This window comes from Paramormyrops kingsleyae, chromosome 23 (assembly GCF_048594095.1).
Source record: "Paramormyrops kingsleyae isolate MSU_618 chromosome 23, PKINGS_0.4, whole genome shotgun sequence".
NCBI lineage: Eukaryota > Metazoa > Chordata > Actinopteri > Osteoglossiformes > Mormyridae > Paramormyrops > Paramormyrops kingsleyae.
Genome location: NC_132819.1, coordinates 20169895 through 20182695, shown reverse-complemented (window position 1 = coordinate 20182695; position 12801 = coordinate 20169895). Strand labels below are relative to the sequence as shown.

The window sequence follows — 12801 nt, the reverse complement described above, 5'->3', positions numbered from 1 at the left end:
CCCAGTTCTACTCTGATTTAATCTGATTCTTGAGGGTTTCCTGAGCACAGCAATGCATCAGCAGGGGGCTGAACGCTTTGGGGAAGACAGCCAAGCCCTCCATTTTGACAGTCAAACCACAGAATACCTTAAATTCCAACATCCACCCATCCATCCATCTATCTTCTCTACTCGCTTGTCCTGTGCAGGGTTGTGAGGATCCAGAGCTATTCCTGAAGCTACAGGCACAAGGCAAGGACCAACCCATCACAGGGCACATATACAAAACACTAAGGCGTTCATAGCATATTTAGTCTGACATCCATCCATCCATTTTATGTAACAAATTGTCCTATTCAGGGTCACGGTGGTTCGGGAGCCTATGGGCACGAGGCAAGGACCAACCCATCACAGGGCACATATACAAAACACTAAGGCGTTCATAGCATATTTAGTCTGACATCCATCCATCCATTTTATGTAACAAATTGTCCTATTCAGGGTCACGGTGGTTCGGGAGCCTATGGGCACGAGGCAAGGAACAACCCATCACAGGGCACATATACAAAACACGGAGTTCACAGCATATTTAGACTTTTAACCAAAAAACTTGGGCTGGATGACTTAGCCAGTTGCAGAGTAGATTTAATTGAACCTTCATTCACGGTCAGCATATTAAGCATGCGTGTGCAAATGGACATGCCTGACACATATACTGCCTATCATGCAGGACAGTCACTGTTAAAGTCACTCCAGAATGCCAGCCTCAGCCACCAACAGGAGGGAGGTGCTGATCACTCTGCGAGAACACTGCTCTTACGGTAATGACATCACTTCACCGGGACAAGAGGTACTTGGTAGATTTCAAAGCACTCTAGTGCGACTCAAGTAAAAACAAAGACACCCTGGTATCCACTCCATGACGAACATGTTATCAGCGATGGATAGAAAATGACAACGATGTACACAGAACAACATTTAAAAGATGGACACAGAGAAATATGACTATTACCACGCAGCACAGTCTGACCCATGATCCCACCGATCTTTGAATTGATGTTCACATTTTTTTCCCCTTCTAATAACGCTGAGACCTATTATGTTTCTTTTACAATCACAGATGCTAAGAGCAGCTTTAATTGAGCTGCTAGGACTGAGATGTGAGCACAAGCAGGACACTGGGGTCACTGCCCCCCCCCCCCGCTGGAGACTCCTGTAGGGTGTAGTTACAGTTTAAAGTTTAGGGTCCCTGATCTTTCTTTCGGAAAGACACCTTGTCTTTGGTCTGCTGCAGCTTCTCTGAGAACTTGTCCTTCGTCTCCTCCATCCTTCCCGACAACCGATCCTTAGTCTCCTCCATTTTCCCGGAAATCCTCCCCTTGGTTTCCTCCATTTTCTCCGAAAATCGCTCCCGGGTCTCCTCCATCTTGTCCTGTATGTACTCCTTGACTGGGGGCGGGGTTGACATGTAGCCGTGCTTGCGGAGGTATTTCACAGAGAGGGAGGTCCCAGCCAGCGTGACGGTGTACCTGGCTGGAGTGGCGATCTCCAGGAGAATCAGGTGACATGTCAGTGACTGTCCACTCACACATGTCCTTGGAGACATAAACCCTCACTCAGAAGCTGGGGGCTGCTTGCGGACAGCCCCCGCATGCCGGGGCCTCACCTTGTACATGGCATAGGCGGTAATTGCGTATCCACTCTGAGATTTTTCCATGAGGTCAACGAGTTTGTCTGGGAGGCCGATGTACTCGAGAAACGGGACCACATTCACACCCCTGCGGATAAAGACACGTTTTATCCCTAGCGACATACATTTTTGAGAGGAAGCAGGGTCATACGGTCCCTAGAGCAACTGAGGGCTGAGGATGCTGTCAGGGGCCTAACGAGGAAATCACTCTAGGGATGTGAACCGGCGACTTGCTGCCCAGAGGCACAGCACCCGAACCTGCTGAGCCACACACACGCCCACGTACTAACTTTGTATTACAAACCACACAGCGTCCTGTGTGACACTAACGTCACGATACATTAACACGGTTTATTTTCTACGAGACGTCCTGCCTCCAGAACATAAAAACATTCCTATTTAGCAACACACCCCTGTCGTGCTTCTTTTCTTAAGGAACGACAGTAAGACCACAACCGGAAAGCCCCACCTTTCCCATTAACCCTAATGTAAACCTCTAATGCTAACCCTGACCTCTAACGCTAACTTCAAACGCGAACACTAAACTCTAATGCTAATGGTAACTTCTAATGCCAACTCTAACCCAAACCTCCAATGCCAATGCTAGCCGTAATGCTAACCCTAAGTCCTCCTCACCACCAGGGGCATCGTTAGGCCTCCTCACCACCAGGGGCCACCAGCCCTCCCCCCAAAATAAATGCACACTAATTGGTTTAAATAATGTGTGCCATTTTCATCAGACTCCCCCTTAATAAAGGCTCAGCCCACCCCACCCCCATAAATCTCTAGTGACACTCCTGCTCACCGCCAGGGTTCACTCACTTCATGGCTGTGTAGTAAAAAGCCCCAAACCACAGAGATGACGTCACCAGATGCACAGGGATCATCACTTTCCCATACTGCTTCAGCATTTTCTTGAAGCGCTGGACCAGCCCGATGGACTTGTCCTGGAGGGGATCGGAGTCGCCAGGCTGCTCTGGGTTGTTCATCCTCTCCTTCTGTGTTGGTGACGCTGCTCTAGCTACCTCTGATGTGCTCACGTAGCACAGGCTGGGACCCCTTTTCCCAGTCCAGGGCCTGGGGCCCACCGGGCTGTGGGACAGGCCCTGGACTGTCGGTTGCAGAGCGACCAGTCGCAGCCAAGCTCTGTGGCAAACGAGCTGCTGCATTTTCCTTTTGACACTCGCACCCAAGAGCCTGCGGGCACCATTAAGATGTTACGGTAGAAACCAGTGTCATCAATTAAAAAAGGATTACAGTAGCGTTATACCATACAGGATACTCAGGCGCGGCAGCTATAACACACGGACACAAACAGTCTTGAATCCAGATTCAAAAAGTGCCAACAACAGAATCGACAAACGTTAATTTATAATGTAATCCGCGTCATGACGGTTTAAAAGCACAACACTGTGTGAGCACCCACCTTCAGCAAGGAATGCTCCTCAGCATCAATACTGCGGCCTTGACTTAGCGATCTGGACAGGCAGAGAATAAAAAGGGTGTGCATGAAACGGTACCCAGCTTTTACCCCAGCACATGTAAAGTGATCGCGGACGGCGCCGTGTTGGTATTACTGCGACTACAGCATTGGCGCCAGAGGGTCAGGAGCAGCAATTCGCTCGTAAAAAAATGCCAAAAGAAGCCCCCTTTATGATCCTCATTATACCATTTATTAAATTCAACTTTATATAAAAATAACCCCTTTATATGCCTTATTTATGACCTGGGTACTCATCCTACAGAATCTCAACCTAGTTTCCCACAAATCTTTCTCACAAGTATCTTTCTAACAGAATAAGTGTAGATGTTTGGTGTGTACTTACGTGAATGAGATTTAGCATGGTATAAAGACGCTTAAACTTTTCATGAAAGACCATCCATGCCCCCTCTGTCATTCAGAAAATAGCTTTCGGGAAACGGCAAGTTATGCAGTGCAATTTGGGAAATGTAGTCTTTACGCCTTGAGAAATCACGCAGATAGGAGCGTTTGAACTTCATTGACCATAGTTCATATGGGCATTGGCCAAAACGGAAATAGGAACGGAAGCAGAAAGCTTATTCTTCAGCGTGATGGCGGAAAACTCAAGTGAGTGTGAACCGGGGGTAGCGTTTTTGTACACTTTATTATGTCCTCGACGACTTCTACTTACTTTTTAATGCTGTGACAGTTATTTATTTTTTTCTCTTAGTAATAACCGGTCTATGTCGGGTAAAATGGCAGTTATTAGGTGACTGTGTCAGGCATGTCGCGTCCCGCTAGCAAGGCTTGTTTATAACAATCAGTAGCTCAAGCATTGATGTTGACGCTCTTGAGGTATCGGCGTTTTGCTGTAACATTGCGTGAAAATAATTTTTTAAATCATACTAGTTTATCTTAACCTGATCTGTCCACTATAGTTTTTTGGTATGTGTTGATTCTTTTCAGCCATGTGCAAGTCGCACGTAGGTAAAGCTTGCTCCTTTTACCTCGTTTAACGTCTCCACACGCACCGCTCAACTTGCACAGTTTGCTGCTTTTTTGGCGGGGGGGGGGCGGTTCTTATTTTCTTACTCCCAATATCTTCTATCACGTTGGTTTGAGAGCTTTCTTTAATATCATTTAAGCTGGTGTCCCTTTAAATTGTTTCGTGAAGAAAGTGTAGAGAGAAGTCCAGAAATGATCTTGTAATAGTGCGGAATTGGCTGAGAAAGAGTCTGGTGTATTCAGGGCACCGGGAAGGAGAGAGTGGAGACAGACCCGATGTGCGTGGCAGTGGAGATGGTGGCTTGACCAAGAGGAAGCTGGAGGGGGAAGATTATGACCACAGTGGAGATGAGGCCCCCCCCAGTAAGAAGGTGGTAAGTGAACTGATTTAGTGGTGTGACTTGCCCTCCATGTGCCGGGTAAGCGGTGCTCTCAGTACTCCCATGTCCTGCGGTGCTCTCAGTACTCCCATGTCCTGCAGTGCTCTCCGCAGGGCCACGGCATGAAGGTAGCCAGCCATTACAACACCCTCCAGGAGTGCAGTCGCGAAGCCCGCACCAGGAGCAGGATCTTCTACATGCGCAACTTCAACAACTGGCTGAAGAGCGTTCTGATTGGTGAGTGGGCCTCCGGGAATTGAGGGTTCGGGTTACATAAGCGACTGGCTGCGTGTCTCTGATCTTGCTGTTATATTTGGATGGATGAATTTCCATGTTTACTAAATGCTTGAAAGAACGATTCCTTGTCTTTTTACCCAACTGCTGGGTGGGTCTGTTAGATGTGGGATGTAAACCTGACCCATTCCCCGTGCTGCAGGTGAGATCCTGGAAAAGGTAAAGCAGAGCCGAAAGGAGCTTTGCGTTCTGGACCTAGGCTGCGGCAAAGGTGGGGACCTTCTGAAGTGGAGGATGGGGAACATCCACAAGCTGGTGTGTGCAGGTCAGTGGAACCCAGGAGATGCTTCACGTCGCCAGCAGTGGGCAATGCCCTTCAGCTGGGCTCCATTCTGGCATTAGGGTCTGCTCAATCACCATGTTGCTCTTTTTCAGACGTTAGTACCAATGGAGCTTAGAGGGCCAGAGTGGGCGGGGCTGATAACCCTGTCACTCACCACTTTAGACTATTTCCTATTGGTTACAGTGATTCTGTCTGTGTTCGCCCCATATACTCTTTTTCAGACATTGCCAGTGTATCTGTCGAGCAGTGTGAGCAGCGCTACCTGGACATGAGGAAGAAGAACCACCGGCAGGACCGCCTCTTCAGCGCAGAGTTCATCACTGCTGACTGCACCAAGGTGCGCAGTGTGTCCACATGCCCATAAAGGGGCCCCTTAAGTGATCTTCTGGATGCTGGGCGAATGTGGTCCCTCCGGTGGTCACACGTTCTTCCTCTGTGTCCCTTCTCCTGTCCAGGAGCTCCTCTCGACCAAACTGAAGGATCCCAACATGACATTTGATGTCTGCAGCTGTCAGTTCGTCTATCACTACTCGTTTGAGTCTCTGCAGCAGGCTGAGATGATGCTCCGTAACGCCTGCGAGAGGCTGCGTCCGGGCGGCTTCTTCATCGGGACGACGCCGGACGCCTTCGAGCTCGTGTGAGAATGCCGCACTGTCCCCCCCCCCCAACCCTGCCGTAATGCCAGCTTCAGTGTACCAGTCCCCATGTCTCTTCTTCTGTTATGCTTTTGTTTCTCTTTTTACCACGGCTGTCCGTTTTTGATTTTATTTATTTATTTAATTTATATTCCTCCTTAATTCCATCCATCCACCCACAGTGGCTGCTATTATACAGGGTGTCCATAAAGTCTCTACAGTTTCAAAAATGTATTACAAAGGCAATTGATGAGATATCGTCATCAGATTTGTTCTATGTACTCAGTGGTTATCAAAGTTTTTAATCACTTTGCAAACAAAGGTGTGGGATGTCACTAATCTAAAGCAGGGGATCACTGATGCCTCCACTCAGAATGGTTTCTTCATATTCGTGTGAAGTTTGACCTTTTTCCTCCCCACTGATGCCTGCCCTAGTTCCCCTTTCGTCTCCTCTGCCCTCATACTGAGAAGGCTGGAATGTGTTGTTGACATTAACCCCCTGTTGAGTGGTCACCCTATTACAGGTTGGGTTTATATTGCTTGAAGAAAGTGCCTTAATCACCCAGGTGTCTGATGCCTTTTCTCAGAAAACGTCTGGAAGCCTCAGAGTCCAATTCCTTCGGCAACAACGTTTATCGCGTGACGTTTCAGAAGAAGGATGTTTACCCGCTGTTTGGCTGCCAGTACGACTTCAGCCTGGAAGGAGTCGTCAACGTGCCCGAGTTCCTCGTCTACTTCCCGCTCTTCCAAGAGTGAGTCTGCGCTCCGCAGCGTCAGCGTCGCTACTGACCAGCAGGTGGCTCCACTGATCTCCGCTGCACCTTTACAGGATGGCAAAAAAGTATAACATGAGGCTCGTTTCTAAGAAGACCTTCTCCGAGTTCTTCAAGGAGAAGATTGCGAACGAGCAGCACCGGACTCTGATGAAGAGGATGCAGGCTTTAGAGGTGCGTTTGCCCGCCCACCTGCCGGCTGATGAACGTTCAGTGCTGATTCGATGTTTTGCAGCCTTTCTTTGTAAAGGGCTTTGCCTTTTTTGTGTATTTGTATTACGTTTTTTTGATGGTATTATAAAAAACCCGACCTCTTTGCTGGGTACGGTGGTCACTGATGCACGCCGTTCCTTTCCTTTGCAGCCATATCCTGCCGACGACAGGAACCGCTTGACCTTCCAGGACGCCAGCGAGTATGAACACGCCAGGAGCAGAGCGGAGAGTCCCGACGCCAGAGTTCCCCTTGTGAGTGCTTGCGCTTCGTTGCCACGGAAACAAGCCGTCCACAGAGCTTCTCCACAGCAGACCCTGCCCCACAGCGCCTCCCACTGTTTCTGTTTATAAGTCTCAAATAGCCTTTTCTGGCATGTTCGGCCCGAAATGTTTCTCAGAGTCAGATGATGCGGACACGCCGCAGTGTGAATGAAGGGTGAATGAGAGCGGGAAGGTGACAGCCGTCTGTGCAGGACATGATGAGATTCTTTTTTAGTTCACTCCTCCACATGCTGCATAATGAAAAGCAATAGCACAGTAGATAAAACTAATAAAATATGCATATATATATATACACCATGGATAAAATACAAAATATACATATTGATACTAGAATAGAATGTGCAGCATTTCAAAAATAAAATGGCTGGACCAGTAAACATAAATTGTGCATGAGAATATGCATACATTTAATTACCATGTGACAGGGCTAATCAGATCAGTCCTCAAGATCCGAGCACTGCTGATTTTTTTTTTGGCTTTCCTTCACCTGTGAGCCAGCTGTGAAGCCTCCAGCCAATCAGAATCAGTAATTCTTTAACCTGGAATAACTGAAAGTACAGCCTGGATCTGCAGTTGAGGTGCAGATTTGAAGAGCCCTGCTATATTGGAAAGAGATGTGCAGCGCAAAGTAGCTGGACCAGTAACATAAGAGCAGTTTCTCTATTCAGCTATCCACAAACCAGTAACTCTCTCTCTCTCTCTCCCCCCTCCACTTCCCTCTCTTTCCCCCCCAGGGCACTTTAAGCAGATCGGAATGGGAGGCAGCCAGTAAGTCTGTGTGCTCCATATGTGCTGTTCCACAAATTCACACCCAGCTGTCTTCTGGAACTTGGGCATTTTTTGTGACCCTCATGTTTGAGGTCAGCTGGTCAGATGGGGGTCTATGGCTGTGGAGTCATGTGACATTCATCATTAAAGGCCTTTCATCGCAGTTTTGGAATGTGGAATAATTGGAATTGAATGCTGCTGCTGCTTCGTACCGTGTGTGTGTATGTAAATAACCTTTATTTATAGTCCTTCATCTTCCTGCTTCTTCTCGCATAGGTATCTACCTGGTGTTTGTGTTTGAAAAAATGTCCTGACCATCCCAAGAATATACCCGTGGACCCTGGCGGCCAGGTTTGGATAAGCGGCATCTGCGGTGGTGGAGGTTTTTCATCTGAGTCGCCCCTTGTGTGGTCTGCGGGAGAGATGAAGAGCCTCATTCCTCAGTAAGCTCCGCTTGTCAGGCTGTAGACGAGGACGCAAACATGCCTCCCTCACAGATCTGTGTGTAATATTGTTAAATGGATTTAGAGATCAGGTGATGACTTTTCTGACCTCGTGTGATGTCTGGCTCTTGTGTTGTTCCACAGCCAGGTTTTTGTTTCTCACCAGCTTTTGTTTTCATTCCCTGCTCTCCAAAGTGTACATTGACATTTCGAATAAAATCTTGTGGAAATGCTGCTTGCTCATCCTCGTCCTTCTTGAAGACTGGCTTGGGTTTAACGCCAATGATAATCTCAATAAGCGCATGTCTCACGGGTGCGATGCCTTCCTGTAACGCCCGGTGCTGTCGGCTGGTTCATTGGTTTTCTCTGGTTTTAGTTTGTTGGGGGTCTCGCTTCCGGATGTTAAGGCCTGGTTCGTACCCCTTGCAGACATGGCTGCGCCAAGCCCCGTAAGCCATAGTGCTGGACCGTCCGCGACCCTGAATGTTCATACGTCTTGTACCAATGTGCCAGGCAGCCTCATCTTACCCTGCCAGGCCTAGGGTGGCACTGTAAAGCAAATCTACTCTTAAGTCACATTTATGAAGTGTGGTATAGATGGAAAAAAAATGTATATACACCAAAGCCATATGTTATATGCTTCAAGTATGCAAAGCAGGATTATCAGTAACATTTTCGTAAACTGAAATAAAATGAGATGCAAAAATGTTGCTTCCGAAACAGACTGAAATGGCATAAAAACAAAGTCGGATACTTTTCCTTCCTGCTTTGAAATATTAAAGTAATGAATTGTTTATCTTTGGGGCTGTTGTGTGATGCACTTGAACCAGCCAATGGCACTGCATTGAGACTTTTTGTAGTAGCAAGTAAACGTGAAATGACTATAACTGAAACTGATAAAACATAAACACTAAATGTATATCTGTAATAAAACCACATCAAAAATGATCTCAAACTATATTGGATTTCAAAACTGCCCATTTGGGAATCTTCATAATCTCGTAGCAAGGAATCAAGAATGCCGGTATTTCTTGACTTCTTCAGCCAACCTTTCATCGAATCTGTTAGCCGTATTTGTTTTCAGTCTGATCTTTGGTCCGATCTCCTTTCAGGCTTTCTGCCTCTTTTCCCCTGGCCACTGAGCGATCGAGGTGCGTTTGCGTCACTGAACGGACTGTCCGCATTTCAGTTTCGTAGTGGTACGTGGACTTACGTGCTTGCCTCCCTACGGCATCTTTGCAACCGCACCCTGTGCCGAAAAATAAACACGGCTGTGTGTGTGATGACGCGTCTAATTGCAGTGCGGAGCAGCCTTAACTTGCCTGAACTTCACAAGACTCCCGCGATATCAATGCTCCTGTCCATTTACTGCACTGTCCCTCTGCCATCGCAGCAGGTTAATCGGCCGAGACGGGAGATAGCGAAGGTGCCACTTCCTGTGGCTCTGTATACTTAATTAAGGATTTGCATATTCTGTAGCTACTACTTTGCAATCAGTTAATTAGGCTGCCGTTTGGTTAATCAGCATTCAGTTTGCAGAGCAGAATAATGAATGCATTAAGATGAAAAGAAAAGCCGGGGCCTGTTTTCCTGAGACTTGGCTTTATTTCCCCTAGCTGACGTGAGTCGTCCGCCGTCTGTGTGGCATGCGATGAATATGAAGGCATCGTTTACTGGCCGACTTCATTGATGCTCTTATATTAAAAAGTGAGTTTTCTTTTGGACTCAGGGACATGACACAGGGAGCCTAAGGAACACGCTATGGGCAGGAAGCTGAGGAGAGAAATTTGCTCCACATCTTGTGTCTTAGCGTTGCTGTGTGTACAGGCCCTCCACTTTCACAGTTCACTGGAGTTCACTGTGCCAGCCAGCTGCCAGAGCTGGTTTTATTGTTAAAATATCCAGTGGGAAAGATGCCTCATTCTGTTCTGTGCTGTATGTGTGGCCAGCAAACATTCTCCAGCCGTTTTCCCTTCATAACCACTTATCTGGAATATAGTAGGATGAGATACTGACATTTCACTGGTCACAGGTGGTACGTTGGGATATAAACTGTCCTTTGTTGTCTGAAGGGTGACTTGGCAGCATAAACATGAAGCAGCCTCTCTTTTTGCTTAACACAGCAGAGATGTTACATGCTGTGTAGTCCACCTGTGGCAATGTCAATTGATTGAACATGATTTGGAAAAGCGCACAGCTATCTATATAATGGCCCTACAGTGGACAATGTTTATCAGAGGAAAAAGCGTGACGTGACATCGAAGCTACTGCCTGCATGCATCAGAGACAAGACTGTGTTGAGAGACAGATGTGGGCTACAGATGTTTTGTAGTCTTGAAGCATCTGAAGAGTGCAGTGGCTTCTGTGATGCTTAAATGAAAGAAAGAGAGGTGACCAAGAGCCTGATGGTCACCCTGGCTGAGCTCCAAGGGTCCTGTGTTGAGATGAGAGAAACCTCCAGATGGAGAACCATCCACTGATCCGGGATCAGTAAAACCCATGACAACCCACTTGCAGTTTGCAAATAGGCACCTAAAGGACTGTCAGACTCTCTGGTCTGATGAAACCAAGACTGAATTGTTCGGCCTTAATTCTAAGCATTATGTCTGAAGGAAATCAGGAACTGCTCATCTCTGGCACAGCACCATCCCAGCTGTGAAGCGTGATGCTGTCATCATCGTGCTATAGGGGCTTTTCTGTGGCAGGGACTAGAAGACTAGTCAAGGTAGAAATAAAGCTGAACGGAGCAAAGTATGGGGACGTCCTTAATGAAAACCTGTTGCAGAGCAGACCTCAGACTGGGATGAAAGTTTGTCTTGCAACAGGACAATGACCCCAAGCATGAAGCAAAGACAACGCAGGAGTAGTTTTGGGGCAACTCTGTGAAGTCGGTGGCTCAGCCAGACCCCGGACATGAACCCAGTCAGAAGTCTCTAGAAAGACCTTCCAACATGGCAGAACCTGTAGAGGATCTAGGGAGAAGAATGACAGAAAATCCACATATCCAGATGTGCAAAGCTGGTCAGTATATTCAAGAAGACTCAGGGCTGTAATCACTGCAAAAGGTGCTTTAATTACCTAAAGGATCTGAAATCTTATGTCAATGGGATGATATTTCTTTGAAATTCTAAAAATCTGTTTTTACTTTGTCATTATGGCATATTGAGAGTAGATTGATGAGAGATTTTTTGTAACAATTTAAACAAGGGATCAGAATGATTTTCAATGGACATTATATTCTGTAGGTACGATTCATCACAAAGCCTTTATCTGATGGCATAGTTATCAGTGCTATTATATTTTGATTTTTAAATGTACTTTTATGGTTTTTTTAAGTTTTATTTGAAATCCAGTTTAGTTTTAGATATTGTGGTTTTATTAGTTTTATTTAAAACATATTTCTATTTAGTTTTATATGTTTTAGTTGCTGTTTCATGATTTTTTTTCTAGGGATAGACTGAAATTTGATGAGCGATTTGATGTGTGATTTTTGAGGATCCTTCATGAAGACACAGTCCACATTATGTCGTAATGTCCTTAAAATGGTGTTATTAATGATCATTAAAGGTAAATAAATCATTACTTTTGCAAAATATTATTAAAAAATAGTAATGGAAAATGTTTAGTTTTTTATTTCAGATTAGTTTCAGAAGCAATATTTATAGTTTTCATTCATTTGTAGTTTATTTCATTTTACAAAATTGTTTTTCTTATTGTTTTTGTTAACGGTAATAAGCCTGGTTGTTGAATACAAATCTGATGAAATGTTTGTACCCTGGGGAAGGTTGTTAGAGAGGGTAAGACAAACCGCTCATTCCCGATTCAGCGGGGAACGGCATGATTGGATCTCTGCACTCGCCGTCTCCTGACGACGCCGCTGAACACATCTGTGTCTTGGCACTTGGAGTGGCTGGTTCTGGCAGGGTGATCAAGAGCCCTGTCCTGCACATCAGAGACTTCAGGCCGAGCGGAAACTTCACTGAATCCGAATCAAGGCCATTGATGTGGGTGCTGTGCCAGAGCAGCCGTCATGGAGTAGTTAAGCTGCTTTGCTCTGGAGGCCGACAGCAGCCGTGCCTGAAAATTGCGCTTAGAAGAGCCAGGAACCAGAAGCTTTGTGGAGGAATGACAGTGACTGAGGTCCAGGGGTTATCATACCAGTCCTGGAAGCTGCTGCTTATGCCTCTGTTTGGCCAAGAAGCAAACAAATGCTTTGTGTGGTGCTGTTAAACCAGTATGGGTGTGTCCTACCTCAGTAATTGCTTTTATCACTTCAGTAACCCAAGGAGGAGCTAAGCAGACCATGCTAGGGCTTATGCTGGATGCAAAATATAATTCAATTAAGCCGGGCTGCTGTGAAGTCCGTGGATGAGAGGAACATCTGCACTGGAGGGAGATGGAGGGCATTCCCCACAGCACGTCTGTTCGGCTGCTTTTGTGCCTGTCGACTGTCCAGGATCGTACTACTTGGTCACTGTGAGACATACTGCAGGACATACTGCAGGAATCGTCGGGCTGTGCTTAGTGAGCTCGCCGCTTCTGAACAGTGAAATCAGGCGGCGTGTGCGGAGGTCTGAGTCATCTGTCCGGTTAA

At 46.5% G+C, this 12801-nt stretch overlaps 2 protein-coding genes across 2 annotated transcripts; one reads left to right on the top strand and one right to left on the bottom strand.

Moving 5' to 3' along the window:
* Positions 1-608: 608 nt before the first annotated feature.
* fam210aa (family with sequence similarity 210 member Aa) lies at positions 609-3606 on the bottom strand. Its single transcript, XM_023828139.2, has 5 exons — positions 3496-3606; positions 3096-3147; positions 2492-2866; positions 1646-1757; positions 609-1525 (listed from the first exon to the last, which is right to left on the bottom strand). Exons 3-5 carry the CDS (start codon positions 2836-2838, stop codon positions 1220-1222), a joined length of 765 nt encoding a protein of 254 aa, XP_023683907.1. The 5' UTR covers positions 2839-2866; positions 3096-3147; positions 3496-3606; the 3' UTR covers positions 609-1219.
* Positions 3607-3609: 3 nt separating this feature from the next.
* rnmt (RNA (guanine-7-) methyltransferase) lies at positions 3610-8441 on the top strand. The gene is made up of 11 exons (XM_023828124.2): positions 3610-3758; positions 4380-4510; positions 4618-4753; positions 4953-5075; positions 5315-5430; positions 5549-5730; positions 6316-6480; positions 6558-6675; positions 6865-6966; positions 7731-7764; positions 8041-8441. Exons 1-11 carry the CDS (start codon positions 3743-3745, stop codon positions 8076-8078), a joined length of 1161 nt encoding a protein of 386 aa, XP_023683892.1. The 5' UTR covers positions 3610-3742; the 3' UTR covers positions 8079-8441.
* Positions 8442-12801: the final 4360 nt, after the last annotated feature.

Coding starts and splice junctions, on each gene's coding strand:
- fam210aa (XM_023828139.2), bottom strand. CDS start 2,838: ATGCAGCAGCTCGTTTGCCACAGAGCTTGGCTGCGACTGGTCGCTCTG. Junction 1,758..2,491: donor TTTTACTACACAGCCATGAA/GTGAGTGAACCC, acceptor CTTTATCCGCAG/GGGTGTGAATGTGGTCCCGT. Junction 1,526..1,645: donor CCGCCTATGCCATGTACAAG/GTGAGGCCCCGG, acceptor ATTCTCCTGGAG/ATCGCCACTCCAGCCAGGTA.
- rnmt (XM_023828124.2), top strand. Junction 6,967..7,730: donor CCGACGCCAGAGTTCCCCTT/GTGAGTGCTTGC, acceptor TTTCCCCCCCAG/GGCACTTTAAGCAGATCGGA. Junction 7,765..8,040: donor ATCGGAATGGGAGGCAGCCA/GTAAGTCTGTGT, acceptor CTTCTCGCATAG/GTATCTACCTGGTGTTTGTG.